The sequence below is a fragment of the Scylla paramamosain genome, chromosome 26 (assembly GCF_035594125.1).
Source record: "Scylla paramamosain isolate STU-SP2022 chromosome 26, ASM3559412v1, whole genome shotgun sequence".
NCBI lineage: Eukaryota > Metazoa > Arthropoda > Malacostraca > Decapoda > Portunidae > Scylla > Scylla paramamosain.
The window spans coordinates 21,566,573-21,593,028 of NC_087176.1; the positions used below are offsets into that span (position 1 = coordinate 21,566,573).

The 26,456-nt window shown below is 41.9% G+C and overlaps 1 protein-coding gene and 1 long non-coding RNA gene across 2 annotated transcripts; both read left to right on the plus strand.

Annotated features, from left to right (window-relative positions):
• Nucleotides 1-1,250: 1,250 nt before the first annotated feature.
• Nucleotides 1,251-23,848, plus strand: LOC135113832 (protein lin-54 homolog). Its single transcript, XM_064029454.1, has 21 exons — nt 1,251-1,371; nt 4,606-4,810; nt 5,301-5,469; nt 5,654-5,856; nt 6,288-6,521; nt 6,895-7,083; nt 7,782-7,901; nt 9,389-9,484; nt 9,712-9,840; nt 10,487-10,657; nt 10,894-11,063; nt 11,296-11,533; nt 11,700-11,899; nt 12,373-12,551; nt 20,412-20,530; nt 20,770-20,906; nt 21,147-21,261; nt 21,670-21,859; nt 22,049-22,219; nt 22,518-22,693; nt 23,059-23,848. The coding sequence occupies exons 2-21, from the start codon at nt 4,661-4,663 to the stop codon at nt 23,215-23,217; spliced, it is 3,315 nt and encodes a 1,104-aa protein (XP_063885524.1). The 5' UTR covers nt 1,251-1,371; nt 4,606-4,660; the 3' UTR covers nt 23,218-23,848.
• LOC135113834 (uncharacterized) lies at nt 12,565-13,239 on the plus strand. The gene is made up of 2 exons (XR_010275089.1): nt 12,565-12,681; nt 12,850-13,239. It is a non-coding gene; the product is annotated as an uncharacterized LOC135113834 (long non-coding RNA).
• Nucleotides 23,849-26,456: the final 2,608 nt, after the last annotated feature.

A 26,456-nucleotide genomic window follows, 5' to 3' on the forward strand; every position in this document is an offset into this window, starting at 1 on the left:
TTTGGGGAACTGAATCCGAAGTTAAAGGAATCGAGTCTTCATGTGAGGGAGTCCGATCGCCCATCACGCCGCTGGACGAGGAAAGGAGACTGATCCACCAGGCCACTCCATTGGGCGGCCACTTCACTGCGTTACTCCACTGCCCCACCAGCGCCTGCACGCCCTCGGAGGAGACGTACCAGACCCGCGTAGGTCGCCATTCGGCCCAGTCGTCCCGCCTCTGGAAGAAGACCATATACCCCTCATCCTCTGACCTCATGGGCCACGTCGGGGGAGAGATGGTCGTGGAAGAGGACGAGGGCGGTGAGGTACTCGGGTCCTCAGAGAAAGAAGTGGACCTGGTTCTCTTTGGCATGTTGGTTTTCAAAGGACTCGTCAAAGTGTTGTTCTGAAGGTGAATGTTAAAGTAAAACGCTCCTTTATACTTTGTTTCTCCACATTTTCTCTACACTAGCTGGCTGTCGTGGTACAGGAGAGTGTGGGTGATAGCTGGGTTTTCAGTGCCTCCTTCACCCCTCTGCGTCTCACCTTCTACAGCAGAACCCTTCATTATTTACCAGTCTATTTTTCTGTATCTTGCTAGTTGTCTGTCTGTCTGTCTATCTATCTTTCGTCTATGTCTGTCTTTCTAGTTGTATGTCTGTCTACCTCTTTATCTATCTATCTAGAGAGCGGAAGTAGCTAAGAGGACCGGGAGATGAGGGGGTAGGTGACGGGAGGGGGAGAGTGGATGGAGGTAGGAGAGATGGGGAGAGTGAGGAGCAGAGGAGAGAGGAACGGGGCACGAGAAAAATGCAGGGAGATGATAGGCTGTCGTTGAGTCACCAGAGAGCGGACAGACGAACAAGAATAATGCACAATAAATTACTCCACAACAAAGACAACATCAACATTGACCTTACTATCATCCCCGCATTACATTACACAATATTAAATATGAGCTGAGTCAGTGAGTAAGTAAGATAAGGTGAGGAAGTATGAATATTTTAAGTATTATCCTTCCTCCGGCAACGTGTACCTTTTGTCTCGACTGAAGCTTCGAAACACTAATTAAAACTCACAGCAGCTCGTCTTTCCCACCTATACACACTCAAAAACTCACCTAAACCTCACTCAGATAACCACTTCACCCTTATATTCCACCTACAGCACTTCATGATCCTTAGTTGCATTGAAATCGCCTGTAGAAGACTCACGCATCTGGTTCGCGCACATTCCGAACAAATGAGACAGTACCAAGGCCACATTCCGTTCACTTTCCTTCCTGCTCCTCACCGCGTGTGTTCCTGACCCTGTGCTCGTATTATCGCTAAATTCCCGCATCATCCTGCCTTTCCCAGCGATGGTCGGCTGTTTTACGTGTAGTGTAAGGTATAGTGATGTTGCCCTGAGTTGTTTTTTTGTCAGTGTAGAGTATCTAGCATGCAAGTATTAGGGGTTTAAGTGAAGGTGTCTCTCTTTCAGATAGGTATTCCAGCACTGTTCTATTTTATATTGTCTTCCTCCTCTGACACATGCCAAAATGATAATCACTCCCAGTGTTGTTGTGGATCAGGGATGCTGTAAACTTTCCAGTGACCCAGCTGTGACCACACTGAATGTTTCCATTTGTGACTCACAGTGCAAGGGGCCAGTCACACCCTGCCCTCTAAAGACAACTCTCTCCCTTCACACAACTCTACATGTACCTAATATGCAGACACCCTTCACTCAGAATTCAAAATTTATGATGGTGGCTCTTACACAAGCTTTGGAGTCCCTGTCTGGGAAGGAGACCACAAATGTCCCCAGGTCGGACTCTTCTTCAGGTATCGAACCTAAGTGTCTTGACACCCTACTCAACTTTTTCTTCATTAATTTATGCAGCATTTGCCGCCTTATCTAATTTTCAATCTGTAGAACACCACCTCCCCTCTAATAAGCCTCGTCTTCTTTTCGTCACCAAAATGCAGGTGTCTGAGCCAACTGACAGTAGCTCCTTCTCTGTTCCCTCCTATTTTCTCCATATTCATTTTTAATCCAGAGCTGGATGTTGCATCTTTGTAGGCAATGACATAACTTGCTCTTGTATCCATGCTTTTCATCCTCCTCCTCCTCCTCCTCTTCCTCTTCCTCTTCCTCTTCCTCTTCCTCATCTTTGTCGTCCTCCTCCTCCTCCTCCTCCTCCTCCTCCTCCTCCTCCTCCTCCTCCTCCTCCTCCTCCTCCTCCTCCTCAACATCGACATGATGCTACCTTCTAGATAGCTATCTTCTCTTCTTCATTGACTCTCAACTGTCCCCTTCTTCTACACTGAACATCTTCAGTCTATCCTTTACTTATAATATAAACTGGAAACTTTATGTCTTATTTCTAGCTAAAACAGCTTCTATAAAGTTAAGCCAGTTTTTTTTCTTATCTCCTCCAATTGCTGATTCTGTACAGGGACCTTATCCATCCATGTAAGGAGTATGCCTTACATGTATGGGGAGTTCCACTCATAACACTGTAACAGACTTTGCAATCTCTCTCTCTTTTTGCCACAATATTGTGTCTCTTGCTATCTTGTACCACTATTTTCATGCTAACTGCTCTTCTGATCTTGCTAACTGCATGCCTCCCCTTCTCCTGCAGCCTCACTTCATAAAACTTTCTACTTTCTCTCATCCCTATTCTATCCACCTCTCAATTGCAAGTGTTAACCAGTATTCTCAATCATTCATTTCCTTTTCTGGTAAATTCTGGAACTCCCTTTCTTCTTCTGTCTTTCCTCCTTATGACTTGAGGGAGGTTTTGAGACACTTATCCTCCAGTTTTCATGATCATTTCTGACTGTTTAGGGCAGTGGTTCTCAAACTGGGTGCCGCGGCACCCTGGGGTGCCACGGACAGCGCCTAGGGGTGCCACATGATTGCCATGAATTTGGTCTTGGCTAGATCGTTTCAAGGTACATTTGTAAAACAGTTTGTAGCAGTCTGCCTATAATTAAATGTCGGTGTAGGAAGTTACTTGCTCTAATATTTTACTAAAATATAGGTAGATATTTCCTTTTGCACACTTGTACTACTACTACTACTACTACTACTACTACTACTACTACTGATAGCATAATAATAATAATAATAATAGTAATAATAATAATAATAATAATAATAATAATAATAATGTCAATAGAATGTAATAGTACTCTTTGGGTAACCCAATTTTCTTTGTTTATACTCGTCGGTCGTCCAGTATGTGATCGGTACTTGTCCGATTTTTGTCAGTGAGGCACTATACATCGAGCTGTACGGGTGTATTCCTTGCTGCTTCTGATAATGTGCAGCTGTATTGAACTTAAACTCACAATGGATAAGTTTGTCATTAAGAAGAGAAAACATGGAGATAGTGGTGAGGGTGAAGAAGGAAACGAAAGTAGAAGTACGAGTGAAAAGGATTTGGCCATTTCAACAGCAAACAAATCAACTTCCAAAAAAAGCAGGAAAAATCGCTCCTATTTGGATAATTATCTAGATTTGGGATTCTTTTGGTGTGGCGATGAGGTTAATCCTACACCACTGTGTGTTATTTGTGGTGATAAATTAGCTAATGAGGCGATGGTACCCAGCAAATTAAAGAGGCATTTATCTTTGAAACATGGTCATCTTGCCAACAAGCCTCGATCCTACTTTGAAGGACTTTTAAATGAACAAAAACAACAGAGGGTGATGCTTTCTAAAACAATCAAAGTTTCTGATAAAGCACAAGAGGCCAGCTACTTAGTTGCAGAGTTAGTCGCTAAAAGCATGAAACCTCATACAATAGCAGAGACACTAATTCTTCCGGCTTGTAGTACCATTGTAAAAACAATGTTTGGAAGTGAAGCAGAAAAACAAGTGAAAAAAATTCCCGTCTCGGATAGTACCATCAGCAGACGGATTCATGATATGTCAGCAGACGTAGAGGAAACTGTATGTGCCTCTGTAAAGGAAAGTGAAATGTTTGCACTTCAGATAGATAAGTCCACAGATATTGGAGGTAAGGCTCAACTATCGGCATTCATTCGGTACATTCATAATGTTAAAATAGTGGACCAGTTTTTCTGTTGTAAGGAACTTGAGGAAACAACAACAGGCGTTTGAGTACGGATAATAATTTTAAATCATTAATTAAAGTAATTCAAACAGGTACAATTTTATATCAGAAGTTAATTCATGTGAGGAGGGGTGATGGTGAAAAAGGGGTGCCACAGAAAGGATTATATAAATTCAGGGTGCCATCACTGAAAAAAGATTGAGAACCACTGGTTTAGGGACTGGCACCTCAGTGGGCCTTTTTCTTCTAATTTTGTTGGCATTTTTGTCACATTTTACTGACATGCCACACATTCCAAGTGCACTTTCATTGCTCTCACTGTCTGTCCTATTCACCACAGCACCTCCCGAACAATAACATGCATCTTAAAGATGTATGAGATCTTGTAATTTATTCAGCCATATTGGCAATAATGCACCCTTTGACTTGATTGGAGTTTAGAGGTGTTAGTCACATGATGAGTTGGGAAGGTGAACAAGTGTTAGTACCTATCTGTACAGAGCCTGAGCTACATTTGTATCTATATTTATCCAATTTATCCCTTTGTTTGGTAGTTGGTGTGTTTGTGTGTGACATCGCCAAAGATTATGATCCTGCTCATCCACAAAGATGGCAGTGAGGGGGGGCAGCACAGTGTTCATTGATGCCTCGGCACTTGGGGAGCTGACGAGCCAGCTGACGTCCCAAGACCTAGAGAGTCTGGTGGGCAACATCCAGCCGGCAGACTTGAAGGCTCTGCAGGAGGCAACTGAGGGTCATGTGAGTATTACTGCTTACAGAGGCAAGCTTTCAGATTTCACTTATTTTTGGTGTATTACTAGCAGTAGTCAGAGGATGCTGGGGCAGTGATGTAGATGAGAGGAAAACAGGTTCTTTTCAATGATTGTGGTGGCAAAGTGTGTTGAATATTTTGTGAAAGATAAGTTGCCAATAGAGGACATGATTGAGATCATAAGGAATTAGATACAACAAAAGCCTAAGAACTGGAGAGATAGATTGAATACAACCAAAGTTGGGTATTGAAATCCTGTACTAGATCATTCTCAAATTTTTTTTACTAGACTTCTCAGAAGTTGACATTTCTAACATTTCTAAAAACTGGCAAGTGATCAAGGTTATTGTATTTACCATGCTGAAATCCTGCACGCCAAGAAGTATTATAATTGCTATGCATTATACACTATTCTTAGACAGTGATCCCTTAGTGTTGTTAGTGATCCCTAACTATTACTCTACTTGTTGATCCCAGGTGGTGAACACTCCTGGAGTGCTCATCTCTGATGGGGTGACAGTGGGCAACATTGTGGAGGTGGAGGGTGGTGAGAGTGGAGTGCTGGAAGAGTCTCAGCAGCTGGACTCCCATGCTCACCACCAGCCAATGGAAGTGGACACCCTCACTGACCATGACCAGGTCATTGGTGAGTATCAGCTGCAGATTTGTCATGGCCATACAAGGACAAAAAAAATAAATTTATAGTCCTTTCCAGCACTTATACGTAATTGTGTGTTGGCCTTGATCTCTATCCACAGGAGGCAATATCAGGGAATGTATCACTCACTATTGTCTGCTGTGTGTTACATACTTTTGGTTCTCCCGCACAGGTGAAATGGACATGCTGCAGCAGGGTGGTGAGCTGATTGGCATGGCAGGAGAGGAGATGTCCACAGGCGGTGAGGCTGCCACCACCTCGGCTCTGCTGGCTTCTGTGTCTTCGGGTGACTCCTCTTCCTCCCAGATAGTTTCAGAGACGCCACAGCTCATAAAGAGCAGCTTGGGCCAGTTTGTAGTTCTGCAGCAGAACCAGGTGAGGCTACAGCTGCTTCTGTAGTGCTACTGTAGTGTCTTATTTATTCCTACTATCTTTTCATTGTACCCTTACTTGCAGTAGTCTCCCTGTTTTTTTACATTATGGCTAGATGTTGCAAAAGGTGACAGAAACACATGAATGTAGGGACTAAGGATGCCTTCTCTGTACTTTTATTCCATCATTTATATTAGGTGTGGCAGCTTTTCTTTGCCATCTCAATACCAATATATTGATGTGTATATCAGTAGATCCAGGCTGGACCTGTCAGGTATTGACTGTACATTTTATGTAGTAGTAGTGTGGGAATTACAGCACCCAACAAATAATGGAGAAATTTCTGAATGTTTTATCGAAATTAGTAATATTTCTCAATGAGACGGAACTCAGGAGTAAAAGCAAGGTGACCAATTTTTACTTATATATTTCAGCAGAATAACATCTCTATTGGTTCCATGGCCAACCGAATCATCACATCGGGCGGCCAGGTGGTGAGCACAGTGTCGGGCCCTAGCAGCAGCAACAACAGCAAGCCGGTGGTGGTGAACACATCTCAGCTCAGTGGGGGAGTGAGGCAGCAGATGGTGGTCACCTCGCAGGCCCACCCAGTGCGGACGGTGCAGTTCAAGCAGTCATCGCAGACCCAGTCACACAACAGCAGTGGTGTGAGTGGAAGCCGTGTTTTAGGAGAGTGGTCTGTAGTCTTTGAAGTGTTCCCTTTAGCTCTAGACAGAAAAAGCTTCATAACAGGATACATGGTGATAGAGATAAGCTATATAGATATATAGTTAATGCAGGGACTTGTGGTTTGTTGATTCTTGCACATACTCTGGAAGTACAGCTTATTAGTCAGGACTTTTCTGTACTAATCTTTAAAATGTTAATGATGATTTCCTTTACCCTTTTATGAAGAATGTGAATCATAACTGATTGACCATAAACCCTCTTTGGTTTGAGAGCATATAGGACTTGTGATGATGTAGCTGTGAGAGAAACGTTTCCAACTGACATGCTGACATGCCTGCCTTGCCTGTGCAGACGGTGACCAAGGTGATCATCGGCAGTCAGGCTGGCGGGGGCATGAGCAACATTGGGAGCCAGCAGGTGCGCCTCATCACCAGCCAGAGTGGTAATACTGCAGCCTCCCCTGCCAAGCTGACCTTGCAGCAGGCACAGCATGTGGGCTTCTTGCCATCCTCCAAGCCACAGGGCCAATCTCCAAACAAGGTCAGGAAGGAACACTGGTGAACCTGAGTTTTGTCTTGATGCAGCATCTCTCTCTCTCTCTCTCTCTCTCTCTCTCTCTCTCTCTCTCTCTCTCTCTCTCTCTCTCTCTCTCTCTCTCTCTCTCTCCAACAGAATGACACCATCAGCCTGCACTCATTTTCCTCCATTTGATGAAGTAGACTTAGCTAAGATGAAGATCAGAGCTAGATGTAATTATGGTAGGAATAATAATAATAAGGTGATTAAGGGATATCTCCAGAAAAGTGAGGCATCAGAAATCCCAGAAAGGTAAATGGAGTTGTGGTGTAGCTCCAGCTTCCCTCTCAAATGCCATCAGAAAAATTGAACAGAATTCTGGATATCATTCTGCAACTACAAGAAGCTATGTTGGTAATCTTTAGAGGTCTGAAAGTAGACAGGGAAAGAAAGTGTAAAGATGAATACAATTAAGGAGACATTCCCCAATAAAGTGTGAGGATAGATTGTTAGAATATATGAGAGCAAGGACAAGAGAGTGGTAGGACAGTAGAGTGCAGGGATGAGGTGCATGGACAGGTGCAGATGGAGACTTTTGCCATGGCCATCCACATCCTGTAAGGGAATTGCCAGAAACAGGCATCTCTGTAGATTAGATTCGAAGAAAGAAGCTCCGTGCAAGGAGGAAGATACCGGTTGTTAATGTAGCCTCCGTTCAGCAGATTGTTGTGCAGCGGGTGAGTATGGGTGGAGTGTCCCCTGTGAAGAGTCCCAATAAGTTGGTCCCTGTGTCCTCCAAGTCACCCACCAAAATTGCCCCAGCCCCTCCTTCCACACAGCAGGTGGGTTGTCCGGCAGTGGCTGCTTTCCTCCCTGCTTGTCTATAAGGGGCTGCCGTTATTGTGTGTTTCATCAGCAAGCTCCAGCCTTTGTCTTGTTTGTGCTTCTTTAAGTCTTATTTCTATATTTATGCTATTTTCTGTATGTGAATATATTTTTCTTATTGGAGGTTCCATTTTAAAAATATATATGATAAGAATTATGAATCTTTAGGTGAGATGTCACAGAGAAAAGCTGTATGCATTTTCATGAAGGGATGGAATATTGTGCATTATTAGCCAACATATTACAAACAAGGCTTTACATGCAGGATGGGCAGAAGCTATTGTGCAAACTCTTATACATAGGAATACAAGATTTAAGCAAACTTCTATCTGTAATTCCCTACATAAGTTGTCATTGTTAATTATCAGTTCAGCAACATTACCATTTATCCCTCTAAACATTGTTATGGTGCAGGATTGTGTGTTGCTTGGCTAAGTTGTCATTGTTAATTATCAGTTCAGCAACATTACCATTTATCCCTCTAAACATTGTTATGGTGCAGGATTGTGTGTTGCTTGGCTATGAATGGTATGAATGGCTGCCTGTGACTGGTGGCTAAGTGCCAGCCATCCTAAAGTGCAGTTAATAGTGTAATCATTTGTTGAATTTTCTAACCATCCTAGAAACAAGTTATGTAAGCATCAAGTAGAGAGTCGTCAGTGGATGCATCCAACATTCATCATTATTTATATTGCTTCTTCGTATTTGAGGAGTTGAGATTAATATTTAGGTATGTCATGCTTCCATATTGCACGATCTTGTTTTTTCCCTAATTTTTCAAGTAACTAGATTTATCTTCTCAGACTTCAATCATGGTTTATTTTTCCATTTTTTTAAATTTTTAGTAACTTTGGTAAATCACATCTAATAAGGAACAAGGAGGCAGCGTTTCATATGTTGTGCCAGCTGTCCATCTTGTCCATGTCATTTGCTGCTGGTGACCTCTGTTTCCCTTGTGTACTAATTTTGTGACAGCCACCTTGGTACCTCTTCTTGTAATCTACTGCTGTTCTCTGGGTCTGTTAGTCTTGTGATGACTTGCCGCATGTTGATCTCGATGGTCACATCTCGTCTCTCATCTGTCAGGGTGGTGATAGCTCATGTGTTTGATTTCTTCTTGGTGATTCTTGGGTTACAACAGATACACTAAAATTATGACTCCCTTAAGTCATCTAAGAGATTATAATCTGTATCTAGATATATGTAAAAATGAATGTGTGAGTGACTTCCACTCACTGTTCATTATTAGAATGTATGCTGTGTGTACTTTTTTCAGCCAGGAATTCATCATAAATGTTGTCATCCAGCAATTTCTGTATTTCACAAAATGTTGCCCTCACTTAATACTTTGTTGACACAGAAGGACTATCTGATATCCTGTGTATTCTCATGCCAACAGTTTAACTGAGGTGCTTAGAGTTGTATCTGGACACTGTCTTTGCAGATTTTAACTCAAGTGAGCAGTGGTGGAGCTGTGAGGAACATTCTTTCAAGTCCTCAGAAGATTGTCATAAAGAGCAATATTCCTCAACCTGGACAGGTGAGTAGTGTTGTGTGGCTGTGCTTGTTTCATTATGGCAATGTTTGCAGCACCATGAGGGAAAGTTGAAGCTGTGAAAGAGATGTGCATGTCAAACTGGGACAGGGATGTAAATTAAATTATTTGTAAGAGAGAGAAATGTAAGTTTTGAGTTGATAGTGGGAAAGGGAGAGTTGGGAGAGTGATGTGCTGTTGAAGGGGAAGCAAGTGTCTGGTGTCTTCCTTAGGGGACAGTGAGCACCGTCCGGAGTGGCCAGATTGTCACTTCTGGGGGACAGCAGGTCATCAAGATTCCAGCCAATCAAGTGCAGCAACTGACAGCACAGCAGCAAAATGTGCAAATTCTCTCCAATAAGGTTTTTTTTTTTTTAATTGTTATTGTTAACATTTTAATTTGATTTTTGTTGGTTGAATAATTAGTTAATGTAGGAATGGCACAAGAATCAAGAGTGTGTAATGTGGTAACAAGCTGTCTGAATGGGGCATGTGCAGTGACAAGATGGGTGGCTGAGGTCAATGAGAATGTGTATGAGATGTGGCATGAGCAAGTGTGGATGCTGTATAAGTTGTGGAGTGGTGAAATGGGTGAAGAGGAACACACAGACATGGTATGGCTATATTGAGATGAAGAGCAAAGAGTTTGTAAAGAAAGTGCATATGAGTGAAGTTGAAGGTGCTAATAGGAGGGTAAGGTCAAAATTAAGGCTATGCCCATTGCTCCCAATCAGACTGTAAGTTTGACTTTGCTCTTACTGTTATGATTACCATGCTGTGATGGCAGTGTTGGTATGGTATGTAGCAGTACACATGGCAGGTAACTAGCCATGGGTAGGATGGTTACAGTACTGTATACTTGGCATGCACCTCTAGTTGAAACTAATTCCCCCTTTGAAATAGTAGAACCAAATAAATGATGAGTTGGTGTACATGTAATTTTTTCTCATGTTGAATTAAATTGCTTCAAGTAACTTCAGTCTTAATCCCCTCACCACTCCTATGCAGGGGAACAAGCAGCGGGTGATCATCCCAGTGTCCGGCTCAGGCTCGTCCAATGTGTCAGGTGGGATGCCTCAGACCAACCTGACCCTCCCAGCCTCTGCCCTGCCCCCAGGAGTCCTTTCCAACACCCAGCCAGGTTCAATGGTTATGATCCCAGCTCACTACATGTCACAGGTACCTTGGTGCTCACACTGCAGTTGTCACTTACACCAAGCTATCATATTAACACTTAGGTGGCAGGTGACATACTGGTACATCCTGCTTCTGGTGGACCTCGTATTTGGGAGATATTTTATTGCGTCTCTGTAATTTCTGGTGCACTCTTCATCATGAAGAAAACAACAACAAAATATTTCAAAATTGTTACCTAACATAGGATAAAGTTTAAATTAAATTCTGCTATGTTATAGCTTCAGTCAAACACTACAAGCAACAGCACAATTCAAGCATCAAACCAGATTCCTCCAGGAACCATTATCCCACACACCACAAAGCCACAGCCTTCTCGCACAATCATTGATGCAAATGGGATCAGACTAAGAAAACCTTGCAACTGTAAAAAGAGCCAGTGTCTTAAATTGTGAGTATTCTTGCTTACTTTAAAAAAGCTCCCCTCCACCATATCCTCTTCATGCCTTCCTTCTTGACATCAGAACTACAAAAAAGCTCATTGAGTCCTTTCCTATCAATACACCGGTACCCATTTTGAGAATGTATGAGTAAACTGTTTTCCCACATTGGTGGTTCGTCAGCATGTGGCGAAATGGAGGCTATTTTGCATGTACTGAAGTGACCTTTTCTTTCTTCCTTAGATACTGTGATTGCTTTGCAAATGGAGAATTTTGCAACAACTGTAATTGTGCAAACTGTTTCAACAATTTAAATCATGAGGAGGATAGACAGAAAGCAATCAAGGCATGTTTGGATAGAAATCCCCAAGCTTTCCGGCCAAAGATTGGCAAAGGTGGAAGCGATAATGAAAGGAGACACAACAAAGGCTGCAACTGTAAGCGGTCTGGGTGCCTGAAGAACTACTGTGAATGTTATGAGGTAAGTGTATTTTTATGGATTATTTTTAGTAAATGCATAGGTGGTATTTGTTTTGTTGCTGTCAATATTTTGTAGATACAAAAGGCATCTTTTACCTGCCACAAACAAAATATATAGTAATTACTTGCACCATTTTATCATTTAACTAATATGTGATTATTTGCAGGCCAAGATCCCATGCTCCAACATGTGCAAGTGTGTGGGCTGCAAGAATGTGGACATGACACCAGCACTGGAGAGGAAGGGACTGATGCAGCTGGCCAAATGTGCTGAAGCACGGGTCAATCAGCAGAAGGCCGTTAAATCAAAATTACCTTCATTCTCACATCACTCACCCAATAAAATGATTCTTCCTACCTCTTCAAAGTAAGCATTACTTGAGTACTTCAAGACAAATTTTAAACCTAAGAAATGTTGGCCCACTTGTAGCAGGAAAAGAGCATCTGAGGAGCCATAGTAGTTTTTGCAGGATATCAAAGAAGCCATGAAGTTGCTTTGGTAATAGAGCTATTGCTTTAATCTTTTCATAAATACCATACATCTCTTAAAAATTCCAGTTTGTGGTAAGATAACTATAAGATGACTTATAGCACATAACAAACAGTGAGATACACAGTCCTCAAGAAGAATTTGTCACAAGTTTTTATGAACACAATGTCATTTGGGGAAGAAAATTCAAGCAGAAAAGAAAGATTCTAGAGGATGTGTGAAAGTAACAGAGAAAAAAATGATGAAAATGATAATTTGTGTTATTTATTTAATTTATTAATTTACTTATTTACTTATTTATTTATTTGTTTTATTTTTTTTTTTATTTATTTATTTTTTTTTTTTTGCAGATCTGGTTACTATCGAATGAACCAGGAGGTGGTGGAGGCAACATGCCAGTGTTTGCTAGCACAGGCAGACAAGGCAGAGGGAGCCTTGGTGTCAGCTGCTCAGTTGGAACAAACAGTCATCTCGGAGTTCTCACGATGCCTAATGCAGATCATTGGCAGCTACACGTCACGATCTAGAGGTCAGTGAACAGAGTGCTTCGTCCCTGACTCACCTTTTCCGTGCACTGCTGTACATTTCTGTTGAGCACCACATTACACCTCATGCCATTAACATTAAACTGTGAAGATATGAAGACTGTATGGTTGTGTGTGAGTAGTGCTTTCATGCATATCTTTTCAGTTTTAGTTAAGCTAGATAAATACATGGCCAGATACATTGAGAAATACATAAGTAATAGTGGAGATACACACAAAAATTAAATAATAAAGTATTGCAATGTTTTTTGTAAACTAATGAAGTGGTTTGTTGTCTTTCAGGGCTGGGTGACACGTAGCACTGAACTCAATGCATTGATATTATTTTGTGTATTTCAGTAGTATGTTGATATGGCAGGTCATTTTCCCTCACAAGAAATGCTCCCAAAATGAGGCACAAAAGTTTCTAGTTTTTGTTCTCATCAGTGTCAGGTGTTGGATAAAGAGCCTAAACTGCATTTTGCTAGACAGTTGATCATTTCCTTGTTTTGCTGAAAAAAAAAAATAATAATAATAATTGCCTGCAAATATGTTGCCAGTCAGATGAGCACAGCCATGTGTCAGTGTTCATCACTAATTTATATCAATCTCTCTCTCTCTCTCTCTCTCTCTCTCTCTCTCTCTCTCTCTCTCTCTCTCTCTCTCTCTCTCTCTCTCTCTCTCTCTCTCTCTCTCTCTCTCTCTCTCTCTCATTTTATAAAACAGCACTTCTAGGAATGATAAGGAAAGTAAATTGATGGTTTACATGCAGTCCTGTTTTGTATCAGTAATGTATTCAGGGAACCCCAGTATTCATAACTTTATTTTGTTTTATTGTGCATTATGTTATTTCAAGTAATATATACAAATATATAATATTTTACATTATTATATAAGTATTAATGCCTGACAAATATTTTTTATAACTTAACAAGATTCTCTTCATGCTTAAAAGTCTTCATTCATGAGTTTCCACATTGTTCTTTCCTTTGCTAATAAATTTTGAGTTTGACAGCTAAACTTATAATTCAATAACCGTGCCTAGAAATTATAGTGCTTTTTACTGGATGCTGTGCAGAATGAGAAGCAGTGTTCATCATTATTATCATCATAAGTGTCTTGCTTCCTTCTCAGGACCTCAAAGTGGGACGTTTATAACTAGTGTGAACAGGAGGCGCATCCATTCCCATACATTATAGTTTATGCCACATCATATCTCCTATTTGTTCCCTACTTGCCATCCCACTCTTCTGGAGTGTCCATATAGTAATACACATGGACATTGTCTTAAACGGGTTTTCTTATCTCACATTTTGTTATCAGTTATTAACCTGATTTAAAGCTTAAGACTGAAAAGTAATTTCTCATTTGTGTCCTTAGTTCCACTTAATGTACTCAGGAGTGAAAGGATAAAGTAAGTGAGCTGATTAATGTGAAGTTAAGCCAAACTATCTCTTTTCTTATTTTATTTTTTTTATTATATTTGGCACTTGATTCACTCATAAGCAGATTTCATGGAGTAACTACAATCCATCCCAATCACTGACAGTATGCAGTTGGTTGGCCAGGCACAAACAACTATAGATACACTTGGATAAACTTGCTGGTCACTGCGGATGGTAATACTTTATACATTTTCACACAAATAAAATACCTTTACGTAAACTGTACTGTAAAAATAGTGACATGACTCGGGTGTTATTTAATATAGTGGAAAAAAATTATATATATATATATATATATATATATATATATATATATATATATATATATATATATATATATATATATATATATCAAATCAAAGAAGAATATATATATCAAATCGAAAAGAAATCAAAAATTTCTTTTCGGCCTCCTCCTTCGCAGACATGACGATCCTGTCTCCTCGTCAGTCACCTGCGAACTAAACAGTTTGATCAAAATTTTGACAGGAGCCCCCACACGCATCAAAAATTTGACGACTCGTCAAAAAATATCAAACGGATTTGATCAATCAAAATTTTGCTTCAAATCTTTTTTTGACATCAAAACGTCCTACACACACTCAAATTTTGCATCAAAATTTTGATGCAAAATTTTGACGCTTTTTTTGAACGTGTATGGGTCCCTTAAGGGTAGTAGGCGGAGATATGAATGGTTGCTGTTGCTGCTGCTGATGATGATAGTGATGATGGTAGTGTTGTTTTGTTGTGACGTCACAGGTCCAGCTGACGCTCGCGCCTCGCTGCCTCGTCTCAGTCTTGTCCGTCGCTGTTGGTGTGTGTCGCATTTCTGTTTTCAGTGAAAAACGGCAATGGCTTTCGCTGTGCAGATTCGTCAACAGCTGCAGGCGCTTGTTTCGTCCGGCGGCTCCCACAAGGACCATGACAAGTGAGTGGTATGTGGTGTAGAATGGTGGTGTGGTTCAGGGAGGCGGGAACACACAGAGGCTTGCCTGGCCAGGGGCAGCTCAACGGTGGCCTCAGCACAGTAAGATCACTTACTTACGCCCCATGACCGTTTTCCAGGGTGGGTAAAGCTCAGTTCCATACCCGCCCCCCCTTAAGTGCTCAAGCTTGAATGCTAAATCTTCAGAGACTAACTCGAGTATCTAGTGGACCAATTTTGTCAAGCATAAGCTCCCCATCCCCCTGCGGTTAAGTTAGGTAATGTTTTATATAAAATGCCTCAGCAGCTAACCAAATCGGTATTTCTTGATAAGAAGTCCGTCCCCTCCATTCCACCGCTAACCTCCCCTAACCCCTCAAACAAGCTTGGGGACCTGTGGAGAATTGGGTTTTTTTTGGGGGGGATGAAAAATAAGTGAAATAAGGGTGTTAAAAATCTAAGGAAATTTACCTTAATATTTCAAATTTCTCAAACATATCCTAGCCCCTAGACCCCTCCTGCTTGGGAGTTAATTGATTTGTTGTTTTCCAGATACAGGGCTGTTCTGGAGTCCATTCTGAAAGCAGGCAATGAGAGTGATGTTGCAGAAGGACTTACTTTCGATACTTTCGAAAATTCTGCCCATTAACAGCAGGGCTGAAGTCGGCTTCCGCCTGTCCCCATCGATCCCACTGTCTCTTCCCTTTCCTGTTCCTGGAGTACTTCAGGCAAGGTGTTGTGGTGGCAGCTGGGGTATCCTGGTATTGGTGGATGGTCTGGTAGCCCTTCTAACCACTTATCTAGGTTTCTTTTAAAGGTTTCAGGGCTAGTTCCACTCAGATCTCTGAGTTCTTGGGGGAGGCAGTTAAACAGACGAGGTCCATTGTGGGTGAAGGAGTTGTGGGTCAGTGTCCTCACTCGTTGTATGGAGCCTTGGACACCCTTGATGAAGCAGAGTCTCCCTTTCCTCGGATGTTGGTTTACTATGATCCCCACGTTTGGTACTCTGTCCTCTAATATTTTCCACACGTACAGTATACAGTATCGCTCCCTTCTTCGCTGTAGCGAGTACAATTTCAGCTCACTGAGCCTTTCCCAGTAGTCCAAGTGCTGTACCTCCTGGATTCTTGCAGTGAAGGCTCTTTGGATGGCTTCTAGGGTAGTAATTTCTTGGATCTTGTGTGGGGACCAGAGTTGACAGCAATACTCCAGCCTTGGGAGTACCAGAGATTTCCATAGAGTCTTCAGGCACTGCCCATCCCTGGAGGCAAAGGTTCTCAGCACCCACCCACTCATGCTCTTTCCTGCTTCGGCTATTTTGTTGATATGGTGGGAAAAAGTTGCGTCGCTGCTCATATGGACTCCCAGATCCTTGACATGCTCTTTGTCTTCTATTGGCTGATTTTGTTATATTCATAGCATGTTGAGTTTTTAAGGACTTCGTTTCTCCCGTAGCGTATCAGTTCAAATTTGTCGCCCTTAAGGAGCATGTTGTTGGTTGATGCCCAGTCCAGTATTTTGTGCAAATATCCCTGAATATTGGCTGCATCTTCTGGGCATGTTATTTGATGTTTTATCCTGGTATCGTCTGCAAAGGAGGATGCTTCGGCATGTTCCAGGTTGTCGTCAATGTCTCCTACATGGATTAAAAATAGGAGTGGTCCCAGCACTGAGCCTTGGGGCACTCCACTCCGTACAATGCTCAGTTCAGAGAGTTCACCTTGGACTGATACTTGTTGGGTCCTCCCAGTCAGAAAGCCGTGTAGCCATCTTCCAAGTGGGCCCACTATTCCATGTTTTCGGAGTTTGTACAGGAGTATCCCGTGGTCCACTTTATCGAAAGCTTTCACAAAATCCAAATATATCACGTCAGCATTGTGGCCATCTTGTGTACTTTCTAGGATCCTCTCATAATGTTGTAGTAGCTGGAACAGGCATGAGCGGCCCTGTCTGAAACCATGTTGTCCATTGTTAAAGGCTTTCTTTTTGTCTAGGAATTCCACCATCCTCTTCCGTACTATTCTCTCACAGATCTTGATGAGGTGGGATGTCAGGGCAACTGGTCTGTATTTACTGGCTAGGCCTCTGCTGCCTCCCTTGTGTATGGGTGTGATGATGGCAGACTTGAGGGCTGCAGGCACTGTTCCAGATTGCAGTGAGAGTGACCACAGCATTTGGAGTGGTTTGGCTAGTTCCTGGCTGCAGTTTCTTAGCAGTTGGGCATGAAAGCCGTCGGGTCCAGCTGCTGCATCAGGGGCTATGGCTTTTATTGCCTCTGTTATGTCCTTCTCACTGATGCTGATTGAGGAAAGTGTTTGGGGGGTGTTGGAAGAGTCAGTGAAAAAAGGTCCTGGGTTGGTTATCCTCTTTTCCTCATTTGGGTTGCTGAAGACACTCTCATATTGGCTCCTCAGTATATTTGCCATTTGTTTGGGGTCCGCAGTCGGTTCTCCATCCACTCCATAGAGTGGTCCAACCACCGATTTGGCCTTCAGTTTCTTTCTTGCATAGGAGAAAAAGTACCTTGGGTTCTCCTTAATACGGGATACTGCTTCTTTTTCTTCTCTCTGTTGTTGTTCCTCATGAGATAGTTTAAGCTTGGTTTCTACCTCTTCAATTAGAGATTTGATTTTTTCTTTGGCAGGTGTGAAGCTTGTTCTCCTAAGCTTGTTACAGAGTGAGTGTCTCCTTCTCATGAGGATTTTACGGTCTCGGGGAATTATGTTTTTGTCTTTTTTTCTTGCTTTCTGTGGTATGTGTCTGAGGCAGATTTCGCGACACCTTGCTACTATTTCCTTAAGGAGGTCATCTATATTGGTCATATGTAGTCGATGCTCCCAATTTGTGGCTCTCATTTCTGCTCTGACTTGTTCCCAGTTGATATTGGGGTTGTAGAAGTTCAGGTTGCCTATGTGGTCTTCAGCTGCTGCTCTCCTTTCGTAGTAATAGTCCTTAGGCTTGTCCGTGCTGGTTGTTTTTACATGAATGTAGTTGTGGTCGGACAGGATAGTTTCGCAGATTTCATATGAGTGGATTAGGTTGTGGCTATTTGTGAGGATTAGGTCCAAAATGTTATTCCCCCTGGTAGGTTCCTTTATTATTTGGGAAAGGAAGTGCTTCACCATCAGGTTTGTAAGGGCTATAGCTTGTTGTTTGTCTTCAAGGCTGCCCCCGGTAATCCTCATATCCTCCCAGTTTATGTATGGGAAGTTAAAATCCCCAAGAATCAATACTTCCGTGGTCTGTCTTGGGAGGGAGTCTAGTATTTCTTTCATCCTTAAAATTACCTCTTTGAACTGTTCTGATGATGTGTTTGGAGGTCTATATGCTGTAATTACCAGCTGATCTAGCTTTTTCAGGTAGATTGTCAGTAGCTCTGTTGTTCCGTTGGAAAATGTGCCCATATTCTCGGCACTTGCCGCCATGTCATTCCTGATATAATTTATGACTCCTCCGTGGCTTCTGTTTATTCTGTCAGCTCTGAAGATGGTGTAGCCGTCAAAGGCGATTTCTGCATCCAGGTGATCTCTGGTCAAGTGGGTCTCTGTTAGTGCTAGAAACACTGAATTTTCTTGATGGGCTAGTTCCTTTAGCATTGGGAGTTTGACCTGGTTTGACTTTGGACAGAGACCTCTGATGTTTGCATAAGAGAAAGAGATTAGTGGTACATTCGGTTGCACCCCCTGTCCCTCATCTCCAGTCTTTCCAGTCTGTCCATTAGGTAGCCTATGGTTTTCTGTTGTTGTTTCTCCATTTCTGTTATTTTCTGGAAGACTTTGTCTAAAAAAAGATTCTGTTCTGTCTCCATGGTTTGGGACTGGTTTGCTGTGGCATTCTGTCTATCCTGCTGCTTTTCCATTGTAGGGTTCACCTTTACTTGCTCCTTTGGGGTGTTGTTCTGCTGAGGATGAGTTATGATGTCGTCCTCTCTCTTTCGTGTTGTTCCTTTTGGGTGCGGGTACCGACATTTTTCTTCGAAGCAAGTTTGGGTCCGGATGGCATTTCGGCAGATGATTGGGTGGTAGTCCTGACACCTCCTGCCAAGCGTGCATCCTAATTTCTTATCCAGGCCATGCCTTAAAAAGCTTGGTGCATGCTCTTGGATGGTTGTGGCTACAGCCTTCTCCCCTAACTCCAAATTTGCAAATATTCTTCCTATAGTATCTGCAGGTCTTGAGATGCCTTATGGGGTTGTCTACCTGGGTGGCGTCGGCAGGAGGAGGAGGAGTAATAGTAGTGGATTCAGTAGTTATGGTGCTTGGCCTAGCTTCATCACCTTTCTGATCCTTAGATTCTGTACTCTCCCCTTTTCCAGTGCTTTGTGTTGTTTCTGAACTAGGTAAATCTTGGGAGCCTAAAGGAGTGTTTTCATTTTTCTTGCTGTCTTCTATTTCTTCTGCCTGAGTGTCATAATCTGAATAGTTAAGTTTTACACAGGATAGACATGTGTATCTCCTATTGGATTTAGTCAGCACCACTACATAATAGGTTGGCAGCTCTGTGCATAGGTAGTGAGTCCACATGCTGCAGTTATTGCACTTAATACCCATATTGCAATGTTTTTGGCATTTTGTACATGGGTAAATATCAGTCTTACTTTGGGCTCTGTTGTTTACATCAGCTGATGTGGTAGCCTCCATCTTAGCTTCCTGGTCCATCCTTCTCTTATTTTGCTCAATATTCTACTGATGCTTCTACCTCAACTTCAATCTATCAATGAGACGTAATAGTGAGGGCACTGGCAGGCTGAGAGTAGCGAGAGCAGCCAGGCCTACCTGGCCTACGTAGCCACAACAACATCTATATGTATATCTATATTTCAAATTACGGTAAGATCTTTAATGAGAAGAGTCACCTGGTCAGCTACCCTGTAAACACGGTGTATTTCACTCTCTTGGCCCAGTAAGGGGGTAACAAGTGACAAATTCTGAGGGATGAGGGTAAAATAACAGCTAAATAACTCAGCACAGTCAACACTACAGGCTCACCAAGCTTTTATTGAAGCAAGTAAGGCTTTAGGAAATTATGTACAGAATTTAATTGGTGAAAATAAACCTTATTTAATGAACAATGAAGTTACTTTAACTTTGAGTGATTAAACCTAATACTGCCTCCTTTATCAAAGAGAATAAGCTATACATTGTCTTGATCCTGAGGTGTTGGTCTTCAGCTGAGAACACATACATTTAGTTATGCAGTAGGCAGGTGTTAGATACATAGCAGCAGAAAACTTATGTGTGTAGTAATCTCTCTCTCTCTCTCTCTCTCTCTCTCTCTCTCTCTCTCTCTCTCTCTCTCTCTCTCTCTCTCTCTCTCTCTCTCTCTCTCTCTCTCTCTCTCTCTCTCTCTCTCTCTCTCTCTCTCTCACGGAGCTAAATGTCATTTTATGACGTTCATTCTGTCTTAGTATTTTTTCCTTATTGTAAACATTTTACATATATCTCATTCATCAACACCATTTATCATCATTGATGTGTTATGTTATTTCTGTTCAGTTGTGAAGGAGAATGTCAGTCTGGTAATATCTCGCCAGCTGCTCTCAGACGTCTCTACGCAACTCACATCCATGGCTGATGGTGTGGCAAAGACAGTAGCCCACTTCACTCTTGATAAAGTAAGTCATGCATGAACATTTCTCACCTACCAGCTGCTCATTGGTAGCAGTAGTTTTCTTTTATTCAGCTTGGATTATTTCAAACATGTGATGTAGCATTTAAGGAAGAAGCTGGAAAGAAAAGAAACAACATAATAACAAAGTATTTGTAATGTACATTGATTCACTATTAATGAATTTCTGTATGTGTGTTTTCTCCACACATCTGAAAGAAGCCTCACTCATTTGAATACCTTCAGGTTCAGCCTCAAGTCATCAGCTTTAAGGAACAAGTGGCCAGCATCAGGCAACACCTTGCTGACATATATGAGAGGGAGAGTTCCTGGAGAGAAGCAGCAGCTGTTCTTACTGGAATTCCTCTCGAAACAGGACAGAAGTAAGCACAAATAGAATTTCTGCTTAACTGATATGAACTGCAAATACTGTGATATTCAGGAATGTTTATCTTAAAGATTTCCATTCTAGTTTGGTTGCATATCATAATCTAGAAGCTGCATGCATGCAGTAGGCAAACATTTAATCCACAATTTGTATTAGCTGTAGTTATTTGTATATTTTCTCAAGAAGACAAGAAGAGTTGTTGTTGTTATTTGAATCATGTTTATGTATTCTTCAGGCAGTACAGTGTTGACTATAAGCTGGAAACCTACCTCAAGATTGCCCGCCTCTATCTGGAGGATGATGACCCAGTGCAGGGAGAGGCATATATTAACAGAGCCAGCATCCTGCAGGTGAGTCAGGCCAGCACTCCAGCTTCTGCTGTGCTGGGCAAGCACAACAGATTTTCAAAGGAATCATGAGAGCTAGACAACCAGGACACTGTATCACCATTAGAGTTGTAGAAGAGCACTAATGTTTCCTGCTCCATGGTGATATGACATGGCACTGAAATCACTGCTCTTGTGTTAGTCCTTGCATTTCCTTCTGACAAAGACTTCCATTATGGGTGTGGCCTGGGCAAATATCTCCAGTCATATCTTTACAACCATACTCTCATGCATCCTTCATTTCAACTTCAGCATTCCATCATGCCTTAGCCCTTTTCTCTTTATTAAGTATAAGTCATTTTTATTCAATGTTCATTTCCTAAACTTGGAATTATGTAAGGTCATTGATACTCAGTGATTGCATCATTCCAGGCAGAGTCCAAGAATGAACAGCTGCTCATCTACTACAAAGTTTGTTATGCAAGAGTTTTGGATTACCGACGGAAGTTCATAGAGGCAGCCCAGAGGTACAATGAGTTGTCTTACCGACCCATCATTCATGAGGATGAGAGGATGGAAGCTTTGAAGAAGGCTCTCATCTGTACTGTCTTAGCTTCAGCAGGTATGTATAAGACTTGTGACATATTCTCATGCTTTTAGGATGATCTTTTCAATAAATTTAATGGCCCACTAGCATGGTTCAGTAGTTTGAACATTCAAGGATTTGTTCATCCTGGTTCAGGAAAGAAGAATGAAATCTGAAAGCCCAGGTCAGTTTGAGAGAAAGATAGAGCAGTGTGTCTTGTTGCAGGCCAGCAGCGATCCAGGATGCTGGGGACGCTGTTCAAGGATGAGCGTTGCCAAAAGCTGCCCTGTTATCATATCCTGGAGAAGATGCACCTTGACAGGATCATCCGCCACAATGAACTCACAGAATTTCAGAACATGCTGCAGCCACATCAGCAGGCCACCACATCAGATGGTTGGTAGGAGTTGTGCTGCCAAGATGAAAATTAGTTTATCATGATCTCTTTCATCATCATTTTGAAAGGGAACATACATGCTTGCTTGTGTCAGGCTTGTCCAGCTAATAACAGTTCATCATTATATATGTGATTGTGGCATTTCATGAAGTGTGTCAGAAAAAAAACTTGCATATTAGTAGCCTACAGAGTGATGGAATCAAGGTCACATAGCAGTGATATCACTGGTAGACATGTGTGTTTGGAAAGCCTGAGACAATGCAGGAATATACTCATGTAATTTTTCCACAATTCTAGGGTCTACCATTCTGGACAGAGCTGTTACAGAACACAACCTGCTGGCAGCTAGCAAGCTTTATAACAACATAACATTCTCTGAACTTGGGGCTCTCCTTCAAATATCTCCAGCAAAAGCTGAGAAAATAGCCAGCCAGATGATTACTGAGGGACGCATGAATGGGTACATTGATCAGGTAAGGAAAGTTGTTTTATCTTTAAGAACACAGAACACAACAAGATTGAATTAATGTTGAAGACAGAAATCTTTTTCCTTAGGAATCCTTATTTTTAGTTCTCCGTCTGTCTTTATACCAGGCAGGTAATCTCACATGGGGTGACCCAGACAAAGCACCACACACTCATGCACTCATTCACACTCTTAGGATCATCAGCCGTTGGTAGAAAAATGAGTGAGGGGAAAATAAGATTAAAGCATGCAAGGAAAAAATGCCAGGATAGGAATGAAAGGTGACATTTGTTGTAGCCATTTCCTTTTGGAGAGTTCATAAAAACCAGTGTCAGATATAGATCAGATATAGATAAGTTCTCTCCTTCTCAGATTGATGGCATCCTCCACTTTGAGGCACGTGATGTCCTTCCTCAGTGGGATAAGCAGATCCAGTCTCTCTGTTTCCAAGTGAATGGCATCATTGAAAAAACCAATATTGCACATCCAGAATGGGTGGCTAAGGTTATGGATGAACAAATGATGCAATGATAGAACAAATTCCAGACTAGTGTTATAATTTGTTCCAGTAAGTATGCAGGATCAAGAGTTATGGCATGTGAATTTGCAACATGTGTTCTGGTTTACATTTTTGAGTATTACACTAAAGATAGATGTAAGAAAATTACAGAATATTTGAAGTGCAAGATAAAGAAGCTCAATAAAATTATTGAACCATAAAATTCATCCTCTTAACTACAGCTAATGCCTATGATACAGGTTGGACAGGAAGACTTTAAGGTTATCAGCCCATCATTACCACGGTCATACCTTTTGCCCCTTCATCCTGTCTGTCCTACCTCCCATCACCTGCATGTGGTCTGGTGTACATACATGTCTACTCTCACAACTGACCCTTGTAGGCTCCACAAACTGATGGTACTTACAGGTGACTTGTTCTGTTACTTACCTTCTAATCCAGCAGCAAGATGTAGGATGCTGTGTGCTCGGTGTTAAATGTATGTGTGTGTGCATGCGCGCTTGCACCAGCGTGATCTGGCAAGGTGAAAGGTGCGTTTTTGAAAGTTGCCATGCTCCTCTCACCATCTTCCTCCAGTCAGTGTTGTAAATGTGATGTTCACTACTTTACTGTCAAGGTGATGTAATTAAAGAATGCTGATTACAGTGAATATGCTAATGAGAGGCAACCCTTTCATAAATCTGCTGCGGGTGGTCCTAATGAAGCGTAACCCTGCAAACTTTCGCAGGGGAAAGAAAATGTTCTCCGAAAAGTAGCCATAGTATAACTAAGGGAAGAGAGAAAGAAGAAGAAAAAAAAAGTACTTCAAGAAGCATCAGGAGGCAGACCATGGAAGCAGGCAAGACAGAGGGTGAAGGCTAGGAAGGCTTATTAGGCGGGTGGGAGAGCGAGATGGCTCGGTGGGATTGACTGATCCTGTGGGATGTACTGATGCCTTCCCTTTGCCTTTCTCTGTACCATCAGTCCCGGGACTCAGGCTCTGCGTCTCACGAGGAAGGTATAAAGTCTTAATTGGTGTCTTATGGTACGTGCACTGAGAAAGGTGGTTTCCCCACGTGAGCAAGGCTTTCTAGACTTGGCACACGTGTGTAGCATACACGGTGCCGGGTCATGGACAGTAAAAAATCGAAATGTGTGAAAGTGGAATTAATCTGTCACTCGAACCGTAGAAAAAACACATCTTCAATTAGAGCCTTTTAAATGTAGAAGTCTTATTAATCTGTCACTAGAACCGTAAAAAGACCCTTAAAAAACAATGTAGCTTCAACTAGACCTTTGGAAAATAGAAATCATGATAATCTGTCATTATAGCCGTTAAAAAAAAAAAAAAACTTAACAACCCATGTAACTTAAACTAGGTCCTTTGAATGTAGTGGAGGTGCGGCACAGAAGTTTTTCAGAATAATGGTCGTGGAGCTGCGACACTGCCAGGTAAATGATTCAAGAAGTTAGGTGTTTGCCGTATGACCCGATGCTATTACTTGCTTTGGTGACGCCAGATTAACACTGAAGGCCGTATTCTTAATCTTAAGGAATCGGCAACGACCTGATGATGATGATACACACACACACACACACACACACACATTTTCCTACCATCTACTGCGCTTATAGCATTTCATCTGTTATATTTGTTTATTTTTGTAATTTAATTTTCTATTATTTTTCAATTGAGTGTTGTAAGGGCTTCCCACAAGTAGACTCTACTTACCTTTCAGCTGGCTTATCCACCTACTATCTCTAATAGTGCCCGTCCCTTATGCCAGGACGCAGGGCTCCCTGTGCACTCCATCATTACAGATTCACTCTATCCCTCGTGTTTGCGTATACCTTTCTCTTCCTTCCAGTGAGGTAGTCAGTCTGAGGGTCCTGTATTCAGCACATCTTTTGTCGTGTTCTATAAATTTGCACTTTAATTGCAGCCCCTTAATTTCTTAACCACTGTATAGATGGCACAATTCATAATGTATATATTAATGTAATGTAATGTGGCAACGATTGTGGCAATATTCTATTATGATAACAAATTAAGCCAACAAAATCTTTCACTCACAAACGTTCATGTGGACCGTGCAAGAGAGTGGAACCTCTCACGTGGCTAGTCGGGGGTGGTGAGTGATGCGTCTCACCACCAGGTGCTCGACACAGGGCAAGAGAGGCCTTTCATCACCATCCTGCCGGTGCGTGAACGCCTCAATTACCATACTATTCGCACACCCTCCAAGAGGGGAGTGACTCGCAAACTCTTCCCAGAGTGGAGAATGAAGCGAGATGTGGCAACCTTAGCAACAGGTGACTATATAAGAGAAATAATACGAGCCTCAGTCCACAATATGTTAAACATAAAAATTGAAAGAACAATCAGAGTAATTAATAACTATGAAAGAAAATGGAAAATTAAAACAAACATGATTAAATTCACGCCTCTCCACCTCGGAGCCAAAAAAACCTTTCCCTTAATCATCAACGACGAAGAAATAGAATTTAAAAATAATGGCAAATGTCTAGGTCTATCCATTACCACCACTGGTTATTACAAACACATTCAGGAACGAAAGAATATAGCAGATGTTGCACTACAGAAACTATATAAACTGTATAAATTGCCAGAAAAAATAAAAATTCACTTAGTTAAAGCACTAATCCTACCTATACTAACTATCCACCAATCCCAACGCACACTATGAGTAAACACCAGATAAGCAAACTACAAAAAGTACAAAACAAAGCACTGAGATTCGCCACCAACCAGAAACACCCGTACACTATGACAACAGAACAAATACACACACACACTAGAACAACACCTCTTAACATACGCCTACACCACAGAGCCAAGACAATATGGAACAGAATAGAAGAACTAGAAATACCAACCTACCAAGCCCTTAAAGACAAACTAAACCAAATAGACAAGTACCACCGTGACTACCCAAGCAGCCTGCAGGCATGTAGCACTACACCCACACCAATTTACTAACAGTCCAACCGACAATACATACTTACCTTGATTCACTTATCTTACCTCAGTCCACACTGGCGGCAGCTTCCAGCTTCAGGCGGGACAGTTGGAGCTCTCGGGTTGAGACGGGCACCAGGGGAGCGAGCCTCTGACGCGCGCCACACCGCCCCTCGCAAACACCACCCGCGCCTCCCTCACACCCTCGCCGAACACAACAATACCCCAACGGCAGCAGTGGTTTTGTCCTTGTGAGTACAAACTAAGGCTTGTGTTTGTACATATTAATTA

Coding starts and splice junctions, on each gene's coding strand:
- LOC135113832 (XM_064029454.1), top strand. CDS start 4,661: ATGGCAGTGAGGGGGGGCAGCACAGTGTTCATTGATGCCTCGGCACTT. Junction 11,064..11,295: donor AAGAGCCAGTGTCTTAAATT/GTGAGTATTCTT, acceptor TTTCTTCCTTAG/ATACTGTGATTGCTTTGCAA. Junction 20,531..20,769: donor CCCACTTCACTCTTGATAAA/GTAAGTCATGCA, acceptor GAATACCTTCAG/GTTCAGCCTCAAGTCATCAG.